Here is a 25,725-nt window from a genome sequence, read left to right as displayed (position 1 = left end):
GCTCCAATACTGGGCGTCCTGCTGTATACAAGATGCCACGCTAGGTACTATCCCATCTTCCTAGTCATGCCACATGAACCTGGCCTTGCTGTCAACAATTCTAATAATGCAGAAAACCCAAAACTCCCCCATGATCGTAATCCCCTGAACCTTTCCCCTCCCGGTGGCCATCAGCCAGGTATTCTTCCTTTCGGATATATTTGAACACGTAAAACATAAAAAGTCAAACACACAACCCCTCCTTCCACTTCCTTTATATATAACAGACATTAGGTGGTAGGAAGGGGGACATCAGAAGAAATAAAAGAACCCTGGAGTGGCTGGAGAATGGCCAGCAGGGGCAGGGAAACCAATGAAGAGATCTGAATAAAAAGGGTGTGGGGGCTCACGGGGGGCAACAGGGACACTATTAGAGTCGTGTTTGAAAAGACTGCCCTGGCTGCTATTACCATGGTCCCAAAACATAGCAGGCACTCCGCATGTACACATGGATCTGCCGGGTGTAACACAACAAATGGTATGTACTGGGAGCAGGGGGCAGGGTGGTTGCTTAGCAGAGCAAAGGGCCCGGACTGGCCTTGGAGACCCCAACTTTCCTGGGCAGGCAGAGGAAGATGAGCCTACACGGGAGATGAAGAAGGGGCACCCAGAAGAGGCAAGAGGAGACAAGGAGAGGGAGAGGTCAGGAAGCCAGGGGAGAGACGTAGTTTAAGGCGGCGGGAGCGATCGCCTGTGTGGAACGCTCCCGAGAAGTCACGTAAGATGAAGCCGCAACACCATCCACTGTGTCCGTCAGGATGAAGGTCAGTGGTCTGGGGGAGTAATGGAGACACAACCAGCACCGAAGAGACACAGTCAAGTGAGGGAAAGGAGAGAGCTGTCTTTTGCCACATCTGACTCTGGAGCAGAGAGAGAAAGCACAGTGGGGCGGAGGGCACAACGGGGATCAGAGAAGGGCAGGGGATGATGCCCATGAACCCGGCAGCTCTGGCCAAGGGACTGGTGTCTCAACCACATGACCTCAGTGCCCGGTCTTGGCCGGTCTAGGGTGCGGAACGGCACGCATGGCTCGGTGAGCTTGATGGCTTCAGCCTGTAGACAATAATTATCAGCTGGCGTTTCTGGAGGGGGCTGTGCTTCCCGCTGTGACTGAATTTAATCCTTGTAAGCATCTGATTAGAGGTGCACTCAGACTGAGCAGAAGCGGGGTTAAGTAACTTAGTCAAGCCTCTCGTTACCAGGAAATGACAGAATCAACACCCAAACCACTAAAAGCCAGAGATTCTCCCGTGTTGCCGAGCATCGCCCACATCACACTTTCCAAAGTGCTTTTAAAAATACAGACACTGGGCCACCTGGGTGGTTCAGTCGGTTAAGCATCCGACTCTTGGTTTCGGCTCAGGTCGTGATCTCACGCTTCATGAGCTCGAGCCCCACAGCAGGCTCTGACACATTCTCTCTCTCTCCCTCTTTCTCTGCCCCTCCGCTGCTTGCACCCTCTCTCTGTCAAAAAATTTACAAACATTAAAAAAACAACAACAGATGTTGGGCCCCAGACTAGAGCCACCGAATTAGAATTTGGGGCAAATGTGGAGCCTTTTTCGTAAGTGTCGGCCACAAACCAAAACCTACTGCAGGAGCTGCACTCCTTCCCGACCATCACCTGTGCTCCAAGTTCACGTTACCAAGTGTGCCGCTTATCACTGCCCCTTCTGCTCCACATCCACCCCCACTGCCCGCCTTCTGTAACTGCAGTACCTAGACCTTGCCAGGTGGCGCAATGATAAGCCTCATCAGCAGAGGGCGCTGGAGAGTCACGGGGGAGGAAGGGGCTTGGGTGCTTCATTGCAGGGCTGTCTCCCTCCTTCTCTGTGTCCTTTCTGCTCTTCCTCTTCTCCTCCCTCCTTCCCTTTTTTCTGAGTGGCCAGCCAGCAGCTTCCCCACGGGTGGCATCTGGCACTCCCCTGGAGAGGGAAGCTTTCCTTCCAGTGAGTTCTGTTACCACAACACAGCTAACTTCTTCTCCACCAGCCGGTGGGCAGCAGCTGCCCCACCCCCAGTGTGGCATCTGGGCCTTGGGAGACTCTCCAAATGTGCTTCTTCCCGTGCGTGCTCTACATTAACTGTAGAGGGAGCGGCTCTTCCCTCTGCTCCTGCTGTATTCTCTACACTTCTCTCTACGGCTTTGTAAGCAATCCTGTTATACTTAATAATTCTTCATATTTAACTTTCCCTGTTCAAATCACCACGTGCTTTCTGTCTCCTGGTTGGATTCTGAACCACAATAACATGTCAGCCCACAGGCAACACAGACCTTAGAAAATGGATGGACACGTATAAACACAGCGAGCTGTTCAGGAGGTGTGTACGATAAGAGGCAGGTAACAAAATAACGTGTATGTTAACGTACATATACATTCTAAATGGTTAAAATTATCTATGGCAGTACAATTACGTGTGTTTAACTTTATGTATGTCTGCATTTCAAGTCTTTTTTATTTATTTATTTATTTATTTTATTTTATTTTTGGGACAGAGAGAGACAGAGCATGAACGGGGGAGGGGCAGAGAGAGAGGGAGACACAGAATCGGAAACAGGCTCCAGGCTCCGAGCCATCAGCCCAGAGCCTGACGCGGGGCTCGAACTCACGGACCGCGAGATCGTGACCTGGCTGAAGTCGGACGCTTAACCGACTGCGCCACCCAGGCGCCCCAAGTCTTTTTTTTTTTTTTACAGTGAGAAAGTACTATTTATATAATTAAAAAAGATACAATTTCTATGTAAATTTAATATTCATATAGATTTTCCCACAGGGATAAAACATGCCACCTGACCAACTGGTGTTTTCTGGTCCAGGTATGACGAGGCTGGCATTCTGTTTTCCAATCAGTCACCCTGAGCCCAATCGACTCTGGAGGTCTTGACAAAGCACCTACTGGAGCCCACTGTGCCCCAGGCACAATTCTCACTTGCATGTAAACCACCTCTTAGGAAGCTGACGGCCGCTCCCTGCTGTGGCCACCGTGCACTGCGTTCCCGCGGTGTGCGAAATGAGCCAGACACAGACGGCTGGTGACACACAGAGTTGTATCACAAACGTGCCTGCACACTTATTCATCCAACAAACCCTTAGTGATGGCCCGCTGTGGGCCGGGCCCTGCTCCGGGACCCGAGACGGCTGGGTGAACAAGACACCCTCGCTCGTTCATCCCCTGGAGACCACCGGGTGCCCACCCCGCGCAACAGCAGGCACCGGGGGGCACGGGAGGAAGGAGGGCATGGAGCTTACAGCCTGAGCCTTAATCCTCCCCTGCGTCTGTCCGCTCACGGCGAACAGAACTGACAGGACAGAACGGACTCCAAAGCGAGCACCTTGTACGTTCAAGACAACCTAACACCCAGGCCACCGGCCACGGAATAACGCATCTCCAGTGAAAACAAAACTCTGAACGTTCCTACTTAGAATCAAAGAAGCATGGTATAGGGGTGCAATGGCTCTGGTTCGAAACATTAACCAATATTTATTGCCACAAAATGTTTTTTTTTTTTTTTACCTATTTCTTGTGTACGCCATGGTGTAAGAGGTGAGCCTGGAAACTCATCTTGCTCAGAAATATTTTCCTCATCTTCACTGTCCACCGTATGTGACAACGGAACCTTTTTGGTACAAAAGACAAAAAGAACGTGTGGTGAGTGCCATCTGTACCAAACTTCCTCCTAACAAACGCAAGCGTCTTATTCCACACCTCCTCCGCTGCTACTTCCCACTCTGAGACAAAAGGACGACACCGGGCAGGACTGGATGGAACGTCAGGTCCCCCGGGAAAAGCCTGGTAGCGAAGGCAATGCCACCCAAATGATGCTCCGGGCACGGAGAGCTTCACATCCCACTCACGCTGCCCGGGTGCCCGTCTTCCTCACTCCTGCCAGGGGCCAACCCAGGAAGGGGGGTTGCACCCGGCTTGCCCGGCACAGCACCCAGTGCTACCCTACCCGGGTGCTGACAGTGTGTTATTCAGCTCTACGTGGGCCGAGCGCTGCCAACCCTGATGAGGAGAATCCTCATCCAGGCCACCGTTTGGGATAGAGGTCCGCTACACCTGCTGGCTCTGAGTCCACTGTAAATGCTGCTTCCTGAGAGAATGGAAGCCTCCCCCACACTGTCTGTGAGGGCGTCCTATGTAGGTATCATAAGTGGTGGCAGGGCTGCGGAGCTGACCCTCACTGATGCGTGGGACAGGAGGGGGACCACCTCGTGATGAGCGTGAGATAGTGCCACCGGGATCACCTCGTGATGAGCATGAGACAGTCCACTGTCAGCGGAGGCTGCTCAGGGGGAAGGGCGGTGACCAGGTCTTCTACAGCAAACTACGATGGGCATCCTCTGGGCTGGGGTCCCTTCTGCTATCCTGATTCTTCGGTGGAATCGTGCTCATGTGGTCAGCTGGGCTTTGCTGTGCTGCAGACCACAGGAGGGCCGTCCCCAAGGCTGACAGAGAAGTGGCAGCATTGACAGGTGAGATGTCCACGAGAAGGGGCATTTCAGAGCCAGGAGCTAAGGCCGTTTGGCCCACCAGGCTCTGGGAGCAGGGATCTAAGGTGACCCAGCTCAGGATGCAGACAGGTATCCCACTCTACTTAGCTTTTGAAGAAAGAAAAAAGAAATGACTTCTTGGGTTTTATCTCTTGGGAACCGACGGCGTTGTTTACCCTGTCAAAGATTTGTTAGGTGGGGCGCCTGGGTGGCTCAGTCGGTTGAGCGTCCGGCTTCGGCTCAGGTCATGATCTCACGGTCCGTGAGTTCAGGCCCCACGTCGGGCTCTGTGCTGACAGCTCAGAGCCTGGAGCCTACTTTGGATTCTGTGTCTCCCTCTCTCTCTGTCCCTCGCCCATTCATGTTCTGTCTCTCTCTCTCTCTTTCAAAAATAAATAAAACATTTTTAAAAAATTAAAAAAAAAAGATTTATTAGCTGACTATCATCAGGGAGATGGGAAAGTGCTAAGGGGCCTCATATGTCGGCCTCTCTACTAGTCTCCGAGTGCTAAGGCTGCCCCACGTGTGCCCTAGATTATACCCATGCAGAACATGAGCATCTGTGAGCAGCATAGGCCCACTGGAAATACGTACGTATACGTATGACTGTTTACCGCAGCGCTGCTCCTAAGAGCCACAGCAAAACAAGCAAATATCTAGCATCAGTAAAACAAGTGAGTCACTGAATGTTAGCGGTGCACAACGGGGCGTCACAAAGTGATGAGAGTGAGCCAGCTATCGCCACGCACAACAGAAGACTCTCAAATGTTCTAAACAATACATAGGGCAATGACGAAATCCATCATTTTCAGAGTAGGCAAAAATAATCGAAGGTGATTTTCTAGGAGCTAATCAGCTCTTGGAGTCAAGGCAGTGGTGAAGCAGTGGCCTCTTCTCGGTCACGAAGGGCAACTCCTGGGGTCCTAGTAATGTCGTTCTTTTCTTTTTAATCTGGGTGGTAGCTGCTGTGTAAAAATTCACCGGGCTGCACGTTTATGGCCTATGTACCTCTGTGAGTATTTCATACATTGATAAATAGGCCTAAAGAATTTGTGACAATATCCTAAAAGCCACTCTAATTTAAAAGTATGAATTTAAATAATTTCTTTTTAATTTTTTTTAATGTTTATTTATTTTTGAGACAGAGAGAGACAGAGAGTGAACGGGGGAGGGGCAGAGACAGAGGGAGACACAGAATCCGAAGCAGGCTCCAGGCTCTGAGCTGTCAGCACAGAGCCCGACGCGGGGCTCGAACTCACATACCGTGAGATCGTGACCTGAGCCGAAGTCGGACGCTTAACCGACTGAGCCACTCAGGTGCCCTTGAATAATTTCTTAAATTCCTTGGTAATTAAAACAAAACTTGTTTGGGTATTGAAGAAAGGGAAGGAAGAGGCAGGCCAGCCCAGTGGGAGCACAGACCTCAGTGATGCCGGGAACAGCCTTTCCTCATTTGCCTGCAGCACACATACCAGCCTCCTTCGTTCTCTTCCTGGGTGGCCCGGCACCCCAGATTTTAGAGAGGAAAGTGTACAAGCTATAATTACTGGGGTAATCATTAGGGGGGAAAAGTATAATTTGCAAGCTAGTAGAGGGAAGGAAACTGAACTGAAAAAAATCATCAATTCAAAGAAGAGAAGACAAAAAAAAAAGAAAAAAGGGACAAATGGAAAAAATAAAGATGGCAAAGTTAAATTCAAATATATCCATATATACCTTAAATATAAAAGGACTAAATGCTTTGGTAAAAAGGCAAAGAAAAAATCGGGCAAACCTGCTTAACAAAAACTGTATATGCTGCAGTGTATAAATGGGAGGAATAGGGTGGTATGTGAATTATATCTCAGTAAACTTGTTTTAAAAAACTGTTATGCTGTTTAAGGGGCGCCTGGGTCGTTTGGTTGGTTAAGTGTCCGACTTTGGCTCAGGTCATAATCTCATGGTTCATGAGTTTGAGCCCCACATCGGGCTCTGTGCTGACAGCTCAGAGCCTGGAGCCTGCTTCAGATTCTCCCTCTCTCTCTTGCCCCTCCCCCACTTACTCTCTGTCTCTCTCCCTCTCTCTCTCAAAAATAAATAAACATTAAAAAGACAAAACTATATGCTGTTTACAAGACACAGATAAATCTCAGGATAGGGAAAGGTTGAAATGAAAGGATGGAAAAAAATGGACCATGCAAACATCAAAAAAACCGTGGAGAATGTCAGAATAGATGTTTAAGCAAAACACATTTTTAGAGATAAAAATGTTCACTTTATAGTGACCAAATTTTCAATTTATCAGGACGATACAGCTTTAAGCTTATACATAAGTAACAACGTGGTTGGATGCAAAAGAATACATGTTCTGGAATTTCATGCAGATAAGGTTCAAAAACATGCACAACCGATTGTGATGTCAGACGCCTTCTGTTACTCAGAGGAGGAAACCTGCCAACACAGCAAGGAAACTGCAGTGTGGATTCCCGTGGCTTCAAGAGTGAGATGGCTGTGATACCTTACTAGTGGGTTGGGGTCCCCACTATTCCTTGGCCTCCAGCAGAGATAACCTGGATGACACAGGGCCCAGCCCATGGGGCATGGCCACCTTCCCAGATGCCTCTCCTCACATCAGTGATGCTAAGGGAAGAAGCCCACCCGAGACGCATTATATGCTCATCAGAAGTAGAGCAACATGAGGGTCCAGCAAGCCCCGCCTTGGAGGAAAGTCAAGGCAAGGGTGTGCTAAGAACATGCGGGGAACCAAGAACTAACTCTGGAAGGGGCAATTCTGCTTTGCAAGGTGGAAGGACCTCTGGAGATCCAACAACATGCTGGACGAAGGGCTTGGGAATCCATGCCTCCTCACCTGCTGCATGGAGGAGACCCTACAATGGAAGACAGCAGGGCTCACTCTCTTGGTGGCTTCTGCACGTTGGCTGGAGTGAAGACTTGTGCCTTACTTGCTATCCCGGCCTTCTCCTGCTACCGATGGGGATGAGGCTCGTGCAGAGGAGCTTGTACTGGTAGAGCAGAGTCATTAATCCACATGCACATAAACTAATGGGGGTATCTCCGTCTGCACGTGGGCATGTGTGGGTAAATGCAGAGGCCGCAGGAGTCTCGCCACAGCAGGCAGGCACTGCTGCACTGGCCTCTCAGTAATCAGCGCCCTCCTTTCTCCCTTGCTAAGAGATTCCTGATTTGGTTTGGCAAAAATGGACTCAGCTCTAGGGTACGATGCATGGGTTCCTCTTCCCCTGAGCCAGTAACTGGTCAAGGGATGGGCATGTGACCAATGAGACTCCTGCTGGGAAATTTCTGGAAAAAAAATGTCTTCCCTGATAAATACAGAGCAACATAATGAGAAGGCCCTTACCCCACTTCTTCCTTTCTGGTTTGGGACCAGGACCCACTACACCCACTGGTGACCACAAAAAGGAGGCCAAGGGTATCTCAGGCACCAGCTTTCTATAGTTGTGTAAAGCAATATTAGAATCTCCTGCCCTTTGTCTTTGTTAGGTCAGAGAGTTAAATGTCTATTATTTAAACCTTATGTTTGTCTATTCCATTTTTGCAGCTGAAAGAATGACACAGATTTCAAAGTGGCCACAGGGGCTACTGCTGGAGAGGAGAGGAGGGTTGGAATAAGAGCAGGGTCTCAGGGCAGGCTGCCACTTTAGTGCACTATCCACAGCTTTTGTAAGAAACATGTATTCATGCATTACCTATGTAACAAAAAGAAAAATGTAAAGAAATTGAAAACTATGGAGAGAGAAGGGGGACATTCCTCATCATTGACAGCAGCAGTAGCAGTAGAATGTCCACTAGTCCCTGGCCTCCACAAGTTTCTAGAGAGAACTGGTTCACCCCTGCATGAATGGTTCCTCTCTGGGCTTCCATCCAAGCACATGGCAGACACTCAAATATCAGTTTGTTGGTGGGTGGTTGGATGAATAAATGAACAAGTGAGTGAATATATGGCACTTTATGACAAGATGCTCTGCAAATCCACAAACACAACTATAGCAAGAATGATGACGGGAGAGCTTCAATAACATCCTATCCATGATTTCTACTCAGAAATGGTAACAAGGCATTTAGACTACACTCTCTTCCCTTAAAACCTACTGAAAGCAATCAGAAGAATGGTGGGGGGGAGGGACAAAAAAGAAAAGAAAAAAAAAGCTTAGTCAATGGCAGAAAACAGCTACCAAATCTAGGAAATCTGGAACAGAAGGAAAATGCCAAAAGCTGCTGAACCTCCTCAGGCTTCAGGCATGAAGACCCTTGTAAAACCACAAAGCATCACAGTCACAAAGGTCCACAGTGATGCTCTGATGGCTGCAATGAGAGCAAGGGTGCAGATGGGCCCATGAGAAGTAGTCATTCCCATAGGGCAGAGGTGAGGGGAGAAGAATCTAAAGGGACACACCAGTGGAGAGCCTGCCTTCACTGTCCAGAATCCAGCCTCTATTCTCTCCAAGAGATGAAGGACAGCACACACTGATATCAAGAACCCAAAGAAGAGAAACATGAGATCAAGAAAAGTGATAAGGTAACAAAAGATGTGAAAAGTAAATTTGGAGAACTAAAAACCAAAAGGAAAAATAAATTCAAAACAGAGGAGGTAAAAGCTGTACTTCTAGAAGCAATAACACACAACAACAAAGAGCTGACAGAGAGATGAGGAGAGTATGCAGAGGAAATCACAGAAAGTGACAAGTGACTACAGAAAACATAACAGACGTGGAAGACAAACAAAAGATGGCCGACAAATGTATAACTGGTGTTCCCAAAGAATGAAACAAATATATGATAACATTAACATAGGGAAGGAAATGTTCCCTGAAAACAAAAAAGGGGGAGGAAAATCTCTGTCTGAAGAATTAAATAACATTTATTTTCTGAAGGACAGAAAATAATACACACCACAATTAATTCTGGTGAAGTTACTGAACTGCGGAGACAAAGAACGACCCTACCAAGGTGTCAGGCAGAAGAATCAAGTGACCTCAAAGGGAGAAGCAAGCAGGGGGGAGCTCCTTCCCGTCCCTTGGCTGTTTCCCTTGGCGGTCCCCCGACATGGTCTTATACTCCTGTACCCTTCCTTTGTAACACTTATCGTAACTGTGATTGATTAACTAGTGATGGTGTGACTGTGGACTCTGCCTTACACTGCTTCTCCAGCACCTAGCACAATGCCTGGTACTCACTGCACACCTGGTAACTGTATATTAAATTACTGGCCTGCCCAAAGACAGCATCCTCCCTAACACAGTCCTTTATAGGACGAAGAAATGGAGGTGCAGAGAGGTTATCTGACTTACCCAAGCCATACAACTGGGAAGTAGAGAAGCGGGGACTTGAACTCAGGTCTCCGAATGCCCATGGCACTGTTCTGTCCACTGGATGCTAGCATCGCATGAACTGACCACAAATTCACGCACCCCACTTCCCCTGCAGCCTTACTTTTGGGTGGCACCAGTAAGAAAACTGCTGAAAACAAGACTTGCTTTCCATGTTAGGCCATTTCTGGGCGGGTGCACACTTCCCATGAAGATGTTTGCCCAAACTACCCTGGAACACAGAGAGAGGCGTGAGGTACAGATTTAAATCCAAATTGCCTGATTTGGGTTGCTGTTTCCTTATCTTTCTAGTTTTGAAAACTGTTTACTTTAAAGGAAGTAAGAATGATTCATAAAAAAGGATAAAATCATAAATTTTTACATCAGATTACAGAATGTAAATACAGAGAAGGCAATTTTACTTTTTTTTTAAATATTAAATGTACCCCACAGGCAGTATCTCCTCCATAGCTGGTGCCATCTAGTGGTTACATAGCAGTCTTACATGCTCCACACACCCATTTTTTTTTTCCCAAAGATACATACTTCAATCATATAAAATGAAGAATAGTTGGCCAGTTTCAAAGAAAGCTTTATGTCTAAGAAATATTCTCAACAGGCACAGGACAATAAACACAAAGTTTAATTCTAAAAGAGAAAATTGGCTGCCCTGGTCTGAATCCTGCCTCTGTTACTGGATGGTTGGCTGGGTAACTCTGGGCAAGTCACTTACCCTGTTTCTTCACATACTTAATTAACACCAAGGGAGTGAAGTAAATGAGATGGTACGTATAAGCTGCCTAGCATACATTAAATGCTCAGAAAATGTCAATGTGTCTTTCTCCACCTATTGTCTAGCCCCTGCAACCCTCCCCCACCTACCTAATTGTAAGTCTGTGGGAAATTGAGATCCCTTTCCAGCTTAAAGGGCCCTTTCATTGCTGCCATCTGCAACCGGCCAGGACAATGTACAGACTATGATGACCCTTTCCAATTGCGATCAGTTCCTAACACTCCATCTCTGGTTCCTGGGCTGTATAGGGAAGGCTTTCCTGTTGGTTGGGACGTACAGAAACATGGTGACTGGCATGCATATGCTGCTGGTGGGAAGGCAAAAGCAAAAGAAAACAACTGCTTTGGAGAACAATCTGACAGTATCTAGTGTGACCCAGCACACAGGTGCATGTACCAAATGTGCGAGGAAATAACCCAAATGTTCATCAGTAGGTATGTAGATAAAAAAATTAAGGTGGATTTATATCAAAACTGTAACGCTGAGTGAAAAAAGCTTGGAGACAGAATGACTGGTTTAGTATGGTGACGTATTTGCTATAAGAATTGTACTGTATTTGTGTGCTGACGCTTATTTGGAGAATAAAATAAAGAATAAAAGCACAGACTTTGAGAATGTATTCCAAATCCAAGAGCAGATGGCCTTCCAGGGAGGGAGACAAAGAAGATTTCAACCCTAACTGTAATTTCACTTCTTTTTAAAAAATTTGAAACAAGGAAAGATAAGATGGCATTACTTGATCGTTCTGGAGAATGAGAACACTAATGTGTTATATTACTTTCTACTTTTCAATTTTTTTCCTTGCTGGTAGCTATAGAAAATGCACATTGTTCAGCTTTAATATAAACTGAAATGTCAAACAGCTTTCTGAAGTCATGGTACCAATTCACACACCTGCCAGAACTAGATGGTTCCTCTATATCCTCACCAACTCTTGATTATTGCTGACTTGCTCTAGTCTTCAAATTTTAAATGAAAACAATTATTTCCGTATTGCCCATGGGTCCTGAAGCAGCCATGACAGATGTGCCTACAAAATAAAACATCTGTCTTGCTGAGGACACAGAAGGTTGCCTGGGTCGCTATAGTCTCTTTTCTATGGGAAACGGGGTAGCAAGCTTCACTTCCCCAAATAGTTGACTGATACAACTCTAGCTGTAACCTCAGTGCAAAATGCTGGCCTGAGAGCATGCAGACTGAGGGGCAGTGGGACCTCCCCTGGGCCTTGTGGACGCCGCAGCAGAATCTCCTCTGGGCTCAGCAGCCAGCTGCCTGCTCCGGGACTCCTTGCTGTAGAGAAACCTCCCTCCGCATGTTACAGTCTGCCTATGTTAGCAAGTGATAGTTAGTTCATGAAATGCCCACATAAGGATTCCTCCAAATGAGCTCCCTAGGGCCACTGAACATGTGATTCAGTTACAGTGGGGCACAATCCATAGAAATATAATCAATATGAATATAATCTGATGCTGCAAATCTGTATATACAGTCACTCTGAACACATGTCATAGTGACAGTGAAAAAGAGAAAAGAAAAAGAAATTACAGTGCTATCTTTTGCCACGAAGGAAATGGCACCATCCAGTTCCCCAAACTCTGGAGTTGAAACCAGAGCAGCTTGGGCAGTGGTGGAGGAACGGGGCCCTTCAACCTCTGTGCCTCAGTTCCCACTGTGTGATGGTGCCATAAATGCAATCTACTTCACTGAGGCAGTGGGGATATGTGCACCCAAGAGCTTGGAACAGAGACTCAGACACGGTAAGCGCTCAGAGAATGCCAGCTACTGCAGAGACAAACGGCGATGTTCCTCTTGTCACGCGTGAATTTAAAGAAAGGCTGCGATGTGCGTGGCGACACTGGAGAAGTGATCGGAAAAGTAGCTTGGGCAGGGGGGCGGGCAAGGAAAAGAGCAGGCTTTGCTTTCTAGCACTGGATGGAAATCTACATTAAGAATGTGAAGATGATTATTTTTGCCTCTGGAGGACCTGTCTTTGGACGATAAAGGAAAGAGTTGGAGATTGCAGCCTAACCAGATCAAAAATGAAACTGCCCACGTTAAGAGAAACAGCCCCCAAACAAAAGCCAATACAAAAGAGAGAAAAGCAAATCCTTCCTAATCTACACAATTTACGGTAAGTTAACGTCAAGGTGCAGAAGAAATTCTGGAATGTGACAAATACCTGATTTCTGTGGGGCACGGCATACACAGCCTCCCCGAGACCTCCCTCTTCCCTGCGGGTGCCGACATCAGCCGAGTCCATGCAGCTGGACGACAGGTGTGTGTCGGAATCCTCCTCCCCGTAGCCCAGCATTTCAAAGGACGGCAAAGAAGTTCTTCTTGTCTCATTCTGCCAATTTGGTCTGTATTACAATGTTGAGAGCAAAATAAACAAGCAAGCAAGCCACTTAACGTTTCACATTGGTATATAGACACGTGTTAGATGCCCTACCTCCAAGTCCCTGCCATAAAATTATTACAACTACGGGGGCACCTGGGTGGCTCAGTCGGTTAAGTGTCCGACTTCAGCTCAGGTCACGATCTCGCGGTCCGCGAGTTCGAGCCCCGCGTCGGGCTCTGAGCTGACAGCTCAGAGCCTGGGTGGAGCCTGTTTCAATTCTGTATCTCCCTCTCTCTCTGACCCTACCCTGTCATGCTCTGTCTCTCTCTGTCTCAAAAATAAATAAACGTTAAAAAAAAAAATTAAAAAAAAATTATTACAACTACATTACAAAATATACAGAAGCTAAAGGAGGAAGTCATCCACTAGTCCATCTCTTTGGACACTCAGCATTTCTAGTTTCCTACCTAGGTTTTTATAGTTCCTATCACTGCATACATATATGATTTGCCTCACTGGCAACATGTTTTTAAAGTCAAGATGTTAAAAGGTAAGACTCACGTAGGTACACCAGTTTAGTCAGCCACTCCCTGTACTTAGGGTTTTTTTCCCCCAACTTTCACTGTTGGTTGGTTGGTTGGTTGGTTTTTTTAGTGAGCTCTACACCCAATGTGGGGCTCGAACTCACGACCCCAAGATCTAGAGTCAGCATGCTCTACTGACTGATCCAGTCAGGAACCACCACCACCACCCCTCCACCCACCAATTTTCACTGTTATAAATAATTCTGGAATGATCATCTATGTGCAGATAATCTCTTCCGTATTTAGCATTAGTCTTATGAATCAAATAACCGTATGGTAGACTGTTGAGTCAAATGGTAGGATTATTTGGTGGGTCTACAAGCTTACTGCGCAAAATCATTTCACCAATCAACTCCCCAACCTGGGACTACATTAGTAACAATTTTCCAAAACTGGCCAAAAGAAGTTAAACCTCACTGTATAAATCTGCATTTCTAACTGAAATAATACATTTCCATATATTGGTTTTATATACTTTGCTTCTAGTTTAAATATATATATAATTAATATAATTAAATTATATTATATATAAATTATATTAATTATATTATACATAATTAAATGTATATTAATTAATATATTTAATTATATTATATATAATTAAATGTATATTTCATCAATATACATTTAATTATATTAATTATTTAACTATACATATATATTATATATATATATTCATATACTTTGCTTCTAGTATGTCCATTACAATTTGAAATTGCTTTTTTATCTATAAATTTAAAATCCTGACTTTTTATTTACTGCAAATATTTTTCCTATTCTATTAACTCCATTGTGGCTATGTAAATTTTTTTAACATGCAGATGATTAAACAACACTTTTTTTACCTTCGAAATTATTAGTTTAGAAGTGCATAGTAGGCAGGCATCTCCTTCTGAAAGGTTTGGCAAGATTGGCATAGGATTTCGTGGTCTTATTTATGTGTGTGCGCAGATTAATCCTTTCATTTAACAGGAATTTGTTTGGGCTGTGAACTAGGCAAGGCTCGAGGCTGATTTTTTTTTTTCTACCATTGCTAATCACTATACCGTCAAATCCTTTCCTTTCCCTTGCTCTGTGGGGCTGCCTTTATGACACAGTCACAGGCAAACACCAGGGCCCCCTAGGGCATCCACGTGCACTTCTCCATCATGGAACCAGTCCTGTTTTCACTAATTCAAGTACACATGTGATGTGGTCGGGCACCTTGGTGGCTCGGTCGGTTAAGCATCCGACTCTGGACTTCGGCTCAGGTCATGATCTCATGGTTTGTGAATTTGAGCCCCAAGGAGGCCTCTGTGCTGACAGGGCAGAGCCTGCTTGGGATTCGATCTCCCTCGCTCTCTGCCCCTCCCCCACTCACTCTCTATCTCCCTCTCAAAATAAATAAAAATAAACTTAGAAAAAAATCAAGTATGATGTGGCTAATCTAGCCCTTCCCCACAGTCATATTCTTCCTTTCTGGATTTCCTCTGATGGTCTTATCTGCTTATTCTTTCTAGTGAAGCTTAGGATCATTTCCTCATCTTTAGTTCTTGTTTGGCTAGTTCTTACCAGGAGAAATACAGGCTACATTCAAACATCTCAAAATGAAGTCAAGATTAAAATGTACAAACCAAAAACATAAACATGTCCTAGAAGGAAGGAAGGAAGGAAGTGAGCATTTATATAATAGGAAAGATCTTTCTAGATTTCACAATACTGCCAGAAACTACAAAGACTGATAGATCTTACTACATCAAAAATATACGATATTTGGTACGCAGAAAAACTTCCAAAAACAGAATTGAAGAAACATGACAGATAAAAGGCAAATCTGGTCATGTATCCCCAACCCCACCTCATAAGCCCTTAAAGCCCTCAGTGTCTTTCTTCCTGCGGCTCCTGGGTCGGTGGAGGGAGGGGGACACCAAACCTCAGAACAGGACCCCTAATGTATCACCAGCTTGGCCCCTGCCCACCCCTCCAGGCCATCTTGAATGACTCCCCACTTTACCCAAGTGCCCTCAGCCACAAACTTCTTCCTTCAGCTGTTCACAGGTGTTATGCTCCCTCTTCTCTGTCTTGCAAGCTCATTCCAGCCCCACACTGACCATCCCCCGCAAACCCTTGAGCCATCCCCAGGCGCTCCTTGTACCTTCCTCAGCTCTGTCCTCAACACTCTCTGCCTCAGGAGGAAACCCCCCAGCCCTATGCTGGCTCTCATCCAGTACAAGCACCAGAGAAAATGATGCTTGAAGGTCCATAGGTGCCAATGAAGGTAAAATCAGTGTGAACGCTCAGAGAGAAGACACATGAGAAGCGGTGGGTGACAACTCTCGCCGTCTAGGTTGTGGCACAGAGAGAGTCCCGTGAAGGGCGAAAGGCAGCACTGAATTCACTGGCTCTGTGCATCCATGAAAACAACCAGGGCTTTCACAAGCCATAACTGAACAAGAGCCACTCTAGAGAAAATTCTGATATGATTCGAAAGCAATCAATGTCCCAGGACAGTGTCCCTCTGACACTGGTGACGAAAACCTGAGTACTGGGGCGCCTGGGTGGCTCAGTCGGTTAAGCGTCCGACTTCAGCTCAGGTCACGATCTCGCGGTCCGTGAGTTCGAGCCCCGCGTCGGGCTCTGTGCTGATGGCTCAGAGCCTGGAGCCTGTTTCAGATTCTGTGTCTCCCTCTCTCTCTGCCCCTCCCCCGTTCATGCTCTGTCTCTCTCTGTCTCAAAAATAAATAAAACGTTAACAAAAAAAAAAATTAAAAAAAAAAGAAAACCTGAGTACTAAGCTCCAGTCATAACCACACGCACACGCGAGCTGTTTCTCCTCCACCCGGAGAAAAGTGAGAGCCAGCAATATGGTCCTTACTGAAGCCTCAGCTCTGAGGTGGTGGCATAGGGCTCGATGAAACTGTCCTTGTCCACAGAGGTCGCGTCACTCTCAGACAGGGATCTCTGACGAGGCTGAGGAATGGCAACGGTCCGGCCTGTCAGGCTTGTTGTGAGGATGACTGCAGCCAGGGCAGACCTAGGGACAAAAACATCCCAGTGAGAAGGTGACACCCAAACCTGCAAGCTGAAGGCTGACGACAGGACGTAAGAATGAATGAAGGTTGACCTTCTATTCTACGTTTAGTGCGTATTTACGGACCATGCGCCTGTCGTCTGTTATGTGCCATCAGACAACCTCATTCCATTATCATGCCAACAGATGTTACTGTCATCTCCATTTTCTCATAAAATATAAATGACTTGTCCAAGATTTCCTAGCTCACAGGAGATGGGTCCAGGTCTCTAATTCAGAGAATCTATACTCAGGCAGTTTCCTATTAAAATGGAAGATCAGAATGGAAAAAAAAACACCAAAACAAAACAGGGAGATAGAATAAGATAAAAAAGATTTCAAAAGGCATTTTAAAAATACTCGCAAATTATTCAAAACGGCAATGCTGAAAAGACGGAGTAATGGATTTACCCTCCCACTTGAGAAAGCAAAACAAAACAACAGATTTACAGTTATGTCAGCTTAATTCCTGAGAGAAGTTCCAGGTCACGGCACAGGGAGGTAGAACTGAATTGGAGCCAGGCAGACCTCTTGAGTTGTGGAGACGGAGGTGAGCATCCGGGAACAGCACAGCAGACAGAATTCGCAGGACAGAGTATTGGAAAGGAGAGAGCTAAACAGAGAGCTCCGGAAATCTGCAGACAGCCCCCTGAGGGTTCACAAAATATTCCTCAGTGTGGGAATATGAGGAAACTATCCAAGCCTGGGGGAAGAACCATCCACAACGATTAGAGGATCAGTGCCAGGTGCTTACGCATGGCTGGGGACAGTGTCTGTTCCCACCAGACAGATGGGAAAGAATTATTAATCTACAGGAATCTGGGTACAGTACCTGGAAAGGTCTTGCCTCAGGGAATAATTAGCCCTAGAGTGAGCACTGCTTCAGGCTGTACCTAATGAATCATAAAAACAAGACCTAGAAGATCAAATCAGTCTCCAAGTAACTTAACTGTATCCCAGAACAAAATTCCAGAAGATTTGTCGGAATACAAAAATGTCCAGCACACAACAAGGCGAAACTCAGAACAGTGTCTAATCCAGGATAACAAGGCATGCAAAGAGACAGAAAAACATGACCCTAAATGATGAGAAGAATAGAAACCCATTCAGAACTGAACACATATGTTAGAATTAGCAGAGAAGGACACAAAGACAGTTGTTAGAACTAGATTCCATGTGTTCAAAAACCTAAGTAGAAACATGGGAGATTACTTTTATTAAGTTTATTTTTGTTGAGAGAGAGAGAACCAGTAGGGGAGAGGCAGAGAGAGGGGAACAGAGGAACCTGAAGTGGGCTCTGTGCTGACAGCAGAGAGTCAGATGCAGGGCTCAAACTCACAAACTGTGAGATCACGACCTCAGCTGAAGTTGGGACGCTTAACCGACTGAGCCACCCAGGTGCCCTGAAACACGGGAGATTATTAAAAAAGACTTGAATTTCATAAGCTGAAAATTACACTGGGTGAGATGGACAGCAGATTACCCACTGCAGAAGAGAAGATTAGTCAAGTTGAAAGCAAAACAAGAGAAAATATCCAAAATGAAACACAGAAAAGAGAAATTAATTTAAAAAAGAAAAGAACATCATGAGATGTGGGATTAAAAATGCTATTGTTTCATGCTTTAAGCCACTGAGTTTTGGTGTAATTTGTTACACAATAGTAGATAACGAATACAATAATGCCTTTTCATCAGATGATGCTGGAACGACTGGATATCCACATGCAAAAAAATGAACTTGAATCTGTATCTTCTACACCATATTCAAAACTAAACTCAAATTGAATTATAGGCTTAAAGGTAAAGGCCCAAACTATAAAACTTCTAGAACAAAATATAGCAGAAAATCTTTGTGGCCTTCAGGTAGGCAAAGATTTCTTAGATATGACACTGAAATTATGATTTGTAACAGAAAAAAATTGATATGACAAACTTCATAAAAACTTAGAAACTTCTACTCTTTATTTTTTTAATGTTTATTTATTTATTTTGAGAGAGAGAAAGAGAGAGGGAGAGGGAGTGTGAGAGAGCAGGGAAGAGGCAGAGGGCGAGAGAGAATCCCAAGCAGGCTCCCCGATGTTGGTGCAGAGCCTGACATGGGACTCGATCTCACAAACCATGAGATCCTGACCTGAGCCGAAATCAAGAGTCAGACACTTAACCAACTGGCACCCCAGCCTTGTGCTCTTTGAAAGACACTGTTAAGAGAACGAAAAGACAAGCCATGTATGGGAAGAAAATATCTGCAAACCTCTTATTTGGTAAAGGACTTGCATCGAGAATATATAAAGAACTCTTGAGGGGCGCCTGGGTGGCTCAGTTGGTTGAGTGTCTGACTTCGGCTCAGGTCATGATCTCACAGCTTGTGAGTTTGAGCCCCGCATCAGGCTCTGTGCTGACAGCGCAGAGCCTGGAGCCTACTTCCGATTCTGTGTCTGCCTCTCTCTCTGCCCCTCCCCTACACGTGCTCTGTCTCTCTCTGCCTCTCAAAAATAAAGGAAACTAATAAAAAAAAAATTTAAAGAACTCTTGAAGCACAGTAAGAGGAACACAAACAACCCAGTTTTTAATAGTGGGCACAAGAGGTGAACAGAAGCTCCACCAGAGAAGATATACAAATGACAAATGCACATGAAAAGATGCTCAACAGCCTTGATTATCAAAGAAATAAAAAAAAAAAAAACCCAAAAAACAAAAAAACAAAAAACCCCACCACAATTGGATAATACTACACACCCATTAGAATGTCCAAAATTTAAAAGATTGGCCAAGACAATCCCTCATGTTCTTCCTTTCCAACCCAGGCCTGGCAGAATGGGTCCCACAAAGGGGGCTGGTGAGAAGGGCCACTCTGCATCCAGGAGGCAGCGACTGGAGATCACCCCACCAACATTCACCGGTGCATCTGTGGAGTGAGCTTCAAGAGATATGCCCCCTTGGACAGAAAGATCCAGACAATTGGCAAGCGGGCATTGGGAACTTCAGATGTGCGCATGGACTCCAGGCACAACAGAGCTGCCCGGGCCAAGGAATAAGAAGAAATGGCCCATTCCAGATCAGTATACGGCCATCCGGAAAGCATAAGGAGGACGCAGATTCACCAAACAAACAAGCTCTATACATTGTTATCTGTGTACTTTTCGCCACTTTCAAAATCCTGTAAACAGGCAATACGAGTTAGAACCAATGTCAAGTAAATGTATAAAACCACACACACACACACACACACACACACACACAACTGACCAAAGCAAGTGCTGGTGAGGATGTGAAACAACTGGAACTCATATAATACTGGTCAGAACACAAATATAAAAACTTTGGAAGATACAGTGACAGTTACTTAATAAATATATACCTAGTACATGACCCACCTCTTCTACTCCTGGGTATTTATCCGAGAAAAATGAAAGCATATGTGGGAAACCAAAGATTTGTGCACCAATGTTCACAGCACCTTTATTTCTACAATAATAAAACCCTAAAACAACTCAAATATCCCTCCACAGGCGAATGGAGAAACAAACTGTGACACATTTATCATTCATGTCGTGGAACACTATTCAGCAATGAAAAGTGTGGATCGCTGATTTTCACGACAATATGGGTGAATCTCAAAATAATCATGCTGAATCAAAGAAGCTGGCATGATTATCTTGTGTAATTCCGTGTACATAGAATTCTAGAAAATGCAGACTAACCTCATGTGACAGAAAGCAGAGCAGTGGCTGCCTGGGCTCGGGGGTGAGGGTAGATTGGGCAGAGGCAGGGGATGTGAGAGAGGAGGACAAGGAGGGAGGAATCACAAAGGGGCATGAGGGAACCTTAGGGGACCATGGATATATTTATTATCTTGATTGCAATGATGGTTTGTTTGTTTTTTTCAAATGTAAAGATTTGTTTTATTTCTACTGGGGGAAGAAGGAGGATAAATAGAACTGTTTTCCAATTTGCTCTCCACTGTATACACACATACCCACACGCATACGTACACATACCCACACCAAAAATACTCCAACAAAAAACAAAACAAAAAACTGAGAATCAAACACCAAAACACCCTCAAACTGCACCAATACTTCGTATTTTGACCAAAAGAACAGATCCTGGGAGGAAGTGCAAAATGCAAAATCAAATGACCGAAAAATGCTGAACAAACAGCGTTATTAATATACAAAATATTTATATTACCGAACTAGTAACAATTGATGTTCTCCACGTCTGTAAAACTTTGGAACCACATAGCTGATTTGTTAAATCTAGTCCATGCCAGCTTCCAAACACCAGAAAAAATGTTTTAGTTAGCTTCATTCTTTGATGCCTCATCAAAATTTTCTACGAGATCTGGAACATCATCCTCTTCCTCATCAATGTCTTCTGGTTTTGGTGTTTTGCCATCCAACACTTGCCGAGGGACCTGTTCAGCTAACTTCCTAAGACTTGTTAAGCTGTCAGCACCAAGCCGACTTAATGTTCCAGGAAGCATTTCTGTGATTGGTTTGGCTTCTGCATGACCAGTAATTGCAAAGGTGTTAGCAGAAAGGGAAGCGTGGGCTTTGGGATTGTTGAAATGAATAACTGTCCCATCGTCTTTAATCATGTTCACCTCTTCAATACCAGCTACATTATTCACAGCCAGTTTTTTTAGAGAACTCTGAAGTTTTTTGTCATCAGCTGTAGCTGTTCTATGTACCACCTTCTTCTTTCTGCGAGCTGTACCCTTGCCCCCTATCCGGACCTGAGCCTGAAGTTTGGCTAACTTTTCTTGATTCATGCTGTTGGTAAATCTGAAGCCGGGAGGGTCCTCCAACAACAGCACGTGGCGAGAGCAAGATGGCTGCCTCCTGCAATGATGGTTTTGTGCGTGTAAACATGTCATACGTGTACCGTTAATTAAATGTTCATTACACCTCAATAAAACCGATTTAATAACGATCAAAGACTGTTTAAGGCAAAAATAGTAATAATATATTGCGGGGCTTGTAACACATAGATTTAAAATGTATCACTGGGGTGCCTGGGTGGTGGCTCAGTAGGTTAAGTGTCCAACTCTTGATTTCGGCTCAGGTCATGATCTTGCAGTTTGGTGAGTCTGAGCCCCGCACTGGGCTCCGTGCTGACGGCGCTTGGGATTCTCTCTCCCTCTCTCTCTGTCCCTCTCCTGCCCCCCACCCCCAAAATAAATAAACTTAAAAAAATTTAAAAAACTTAAAAAAAACTTAAAAAAAAATTAAAATGTATGACAACAGTAACAACTGCTTACTTCACTGTAACACTACACGTGAAGCACAGTAACACCTAAGTTTAATCTGAACGCCATTCTTTAATTTTTAAAAAATGTAGACATATGCCAAATGTGCCAAAGCCTCGTTGAGGATGGAATGAAATAATGCTTTTGGAGCACTTGCAACGGTCCTCGGCAAGAGTAAACACTAATAAATGGCTGCTCGTGTTAACAACATGGTACTTAAGGAAGAAACAAACACTAAAAATATTTCAAAGTGTTTTTTTCTCACCAGGCATACAATATTCTAGTTTCAAGGAACACTCAAACAAAGGTTCTCACTGCCGATTCACTGGAAAGCCAAGCCACGTATTCACGTTTTTTAGGGACAAAAAATAGTCTAAAATTCTCCTGTGTCTAAACCCTTAGAAGGTACAGGCAGGGGTCTTAGGTATAAAAGAAAATCAGTTCTCTGGTGTTAGAAGCACTGGAAATGGGGGAATCCTAGGCTCTGGAGAGTGAACACATTTCTCCTTCTTTCCCCAAAATCAGCTCTTTTATTTATTTTTTTAATGTTCATTTATTTATTTTGAGACAGAGAGAATACACGAGCGGAGGAGGGACAGAGAGAGAAAGAGAATATCCCAAGCAGGCTCCATGTTATCAGTGCAGAGCCCAATGAGGGCTCGAACTCATGAACTGTGAGATCACGACCTGAGCCAAAACCAAGAGCCGGATGCTTAACAGACTGAGCCACCCAGGTGCCCCCAAAATCAGTTCTTTTAAAAGGCAAACTTGTGCTTCAAAAGAATAATTACGTGCATAATTCAAATTCCTTTCAGCATCCTATGAACTTGGGCTTTAAAGCTTTATATTTGGAAAACTACTAATTGCATTCAATTATGAAATGTCCGAACTCCACGCACTTGAAAAGGATAGACCATCATCCCACAGAAACCATATTAAGTGCTTCATTATGGAACCATGATAAACACTTTGAAGGACATGAATCTAATGGCCCTACTTGTGATTTTCTTACCAGTTTCAACAGTTCCAGGAACTACCACTTGGCAGCTGAGCACAAGAGTGACCTCAATGCCTGCTCACCTGAGACTCACCTTGGTCTCTCTGGAGAAGGGTTGGGACTGCGGGGAGGAGGTGTGCGGGGCACAGCTGGCTTCGGTGCGATGCTGGCTGCAGGTAGGAGGCCATGGATGATGTGTTTCTGCACAAATGAAACCTGGCTGGGTCACTGGTGTATGGGATCTCCCGGGTCCCATCACCACCCCTCCTTGGGCCTAAGAGAAGACACCTGCACTGGCCACCCAGGGATCAAATCCCACCAGGAACCCACCTGGCCAGGTAAGCATGCCCACCCAGAGAATATACTGCAGCTGCCCATTGTGGGGGTCCTCTTGTCTTTCCCTTCTCAGAGGGGCCTCCCTGACAATCCCTCAAAATCATTCTCTGGAACTCCACTTGTCTCACAGCATGACCCCTGATGACTCTAGTCCCTCACTTACTGCCCCCCGCAGAATGGAAGCTTCTTGAGAGCAGGCAATCTTCTTGTCTTTATCAACCCTGGAACTCAAGCACTTCCCTCCTTACTCAACATCTGGTAGAAGCTTAAGAGAGATTTTAGTTTATCTCAAAGATGCAGAATAATTGGGGGCACCTGGGTGGCTCAGTCGGTTGAGCATCCGACTTTGACTCAGGTCACAATCTCACCATTCATGAGTTCGAGCCCCACGTCAGGCTCTGTGCTGACAGCTCAGAGCCTGGAGCCTGCTTCAGATTCTGTGTCTCCCTCTCTCTCTCTGCCCCTCCCCTGCTCATGCTCTGTCTCTCTCTCTCTCTCTCTCTCTCTCTCTCTCAAAAATAAACATAAAATAAAAAAAATTTTTTTAAAAGATGCAGAATAATGAAAACTAGTTCCTATGCACAATGAAAATCAGAGAATCTGGCTTTAGACAACTGGCAATTATTCAAAAGGTGGTTTTTTTTTTTTTTTAGGTTTATTTATTTATTTTGAGAGAGAGAGAGACAGTGCCAGTGGGGTAGGGGCAGAGAGACAGGAGAGAGAGAGAATCCCAAGCACTGGCAGTGCAGAGCCCGATGTGGGGCTTGAACTCAGGAACCATGAGATCATGACCTGAGCCGAAATCAGAGTTGGACACTTAACCAACTGAGCCACCAAGGCGCCCCCAGAAGTTTCTGAGTATAACCCAGTCTTCACTTTCTAGGCACTAGTCATTCATTCACACCTACTAGAGATGAAACACCAGGACTGCAATGAAGAAAACTTGTCTTCATCCTCAAGGTAATAGAGTATAGAGGGAAGGCACCCAAGTACTTATTATGTAACAGAGAATTATGGGAAGTGCCAAGGGAAAGGTAAAGACAAATTTGGTGCTGCGGCGGCACAGGGAGGGAAGGGCTCCTTCAGGTCTGGAGGTCAGCAAGGGGACCTCTTCCCGTTGGGAGAAAATCACAGAGGCATTTAGATTGGGTCATCAAAGATGGCCATTGCTCTCACATGTGGGAAATGAGATGGAAAAGTATTCTAGGAATAGGGAACAGCACGAACAATGGAAAGAAGCAAGACATTAGTGGCTGTGTTCTAGAAATAACAAATACTCCAGTTTCCTGGAATACAGCAAATGCAGAAGCCTCTGAGAAGGGGAGGCTAGAAAAATGGGCTGGTAGTAAGAGTGGGGATTGTTCCCACTTAAGAATTTTTATATGTGACTAAGGAGAACCTGTGCCCTAGCGAGGAGCACCCACTGAAATTGGTCCCTTGAAAGACTAATCAGGCAGTGGTAGGCATGAAATTGGGAGTATGAGCCTACACTGACAGAGTGATAAGTTTTGGAGGGAAGCATTCCAGGCAGAAGGAACAGCAAAGGCAAAGGCCTGAAGGAACAGAAGAAATGGCTGGAGCGTGCGGGGGGCGGGGGGGGGGACGAGGGGGGACGGGGGGGACGAGGGGGCGGGGGGGGGGGGAGAGCGGCGGGGAGGATGAGGAGCAACGGGTTTTAAGGAGGGCAGTTAGCACGATCAGATGTCCGTTTTAAAAGAACGCCTCTGGCTGCCTGGTGGAGAACAGACCTAGATGAAGAGCAAGACTGGAAACAGAGAAATAGCGAGAAGCTGCTGCAGCGGTCCAGATAAATGCTGGAAACCGGGGTGGAGGCGGAAACAGCAGCCAGAAGATATGTTTGGTGGGTGGAATCTATGGAACTTGGCTGATGGGTGCGCGCGGTGGGGAGTGGAGGGAGGAATCTTAAGAACGACTTCCCATTGGGGGATTTTCAGTAGTAGAGTAGGTCTGTGCCGGCAGGAGTGCTCCCAGACACCGGAGCAAAAGTTGCAAGGGAGACAAGGCGACTCCGGTCTGACTGAGGCCGACCCTGGGATAGAGGATGCTTTCGAATACAAAAAATCAGGGCTTCTCGAAAGGAAAACCATTTCCTTTAGTGCTGCTACCTGGCTTCAACCTCAGGCCAATCCCAAGCCGTTCCCTCTTAACTCCAAGCTCCCGGGGTCTACTTACAAACTGGCTCTTGCGGCCTCTGCGAAACCCCAGGAGCATCCTTGCTGCGGGGAGGGGCCGGACCAGGGCTGGATGGACGTGCGGATACCTTCACAAGCGAGGGCCGCTCCCTAGAGCTTGCGCCCCTCCCGCGGGCCTAGCCTCAGACGCTATTTCTACGAAATGCACTTTGCAACAACGTCATCCTCCACTGGCTTTGCTTTCTCTTCGACCAATCATAGCCAAGGTTACTCCGCACCCGTCGCTCTTGGCAACCAGTCGTCCCCGTTCAAATGCTCTCGGGGTGGAAACAGTGCATAGTCCGTTCTCTTATTGGTCGGAT

General features: G+C 45.7%; 1 protein-coding gene and 1 pseudogene across 8 annotated transcripts in view; both read right to left on the bottom strand.

Annotated features, from left to right (window-relative positions):
• Positions 1-25,643, bottom strand: part of CEP89 (centrosomal protein 89) — a 69,601-nt gene extending 43,958 nt beyond the window's left edge. For 2 of the 8 annotated variants that reach the window (XR_009615412.3, XR_009615413.3), the window contains exons 1-6: positions 25,404-25,643; positions 22,969-23,075; positions 16,432-16,590; positions 12,835-13,015; positions 9,987-10,094; positions 3,556-3,658 (exon numbers count right to left, since the gene is read on the bottom strand). Coding sequence is in view for 6 of the 8 variants with exons in the window: in XM_060650910.3 (XP_060506893.1) it covers positions 3,556-3,658; positions 9,987-10,094; positions 12,835-13,015; positions 16,432-16,590; positions 22,969-23,075; positions 25,404-25,442 (697 nt within the window). In the remaining 2 variants the exon portion in view is untranslated. The remainder of the gene's footprint in view (positions 1-3,555; positions 3,659-9,986; positions 10,095-12,834; positions 13,016-16,431; positions 16,591-22,968; positions 23,076-25,403) is intronic. The other 6 variants (XM_060650910.3, XM_060650905.3, XM_060650907.3 and 3 more) reach the window with 6 other exon arrangements.
• On the bottom strand, positions 20,515-21,504 carry LOC132690467 (transcription factor BTF3 homolog 4 pseudogene; annotated as a pseudogene).
• Positions 25,644-25,725: the final 82 nt, after the last annotated feature.

Source organism: Panthera onca, chromosome E2, assembly GCF_046562875.1.
Source record: "Panthera onca isolate mPanOnc1 chromosome E2, mPanOnc1 haplotype 2, whole genome shotgun sequence".
Taxonomy (NCBI): Eukaryota; Metazoa; Chordata; class Mammalia; order Carnivora; family Felidae; genus Panthera; species Panthera onca.
The sequence above is the reverse complement of the archived record's forward strand: the minus strand, read 5'-3'. Positions and strand labels throughout refer to the sequence as shown.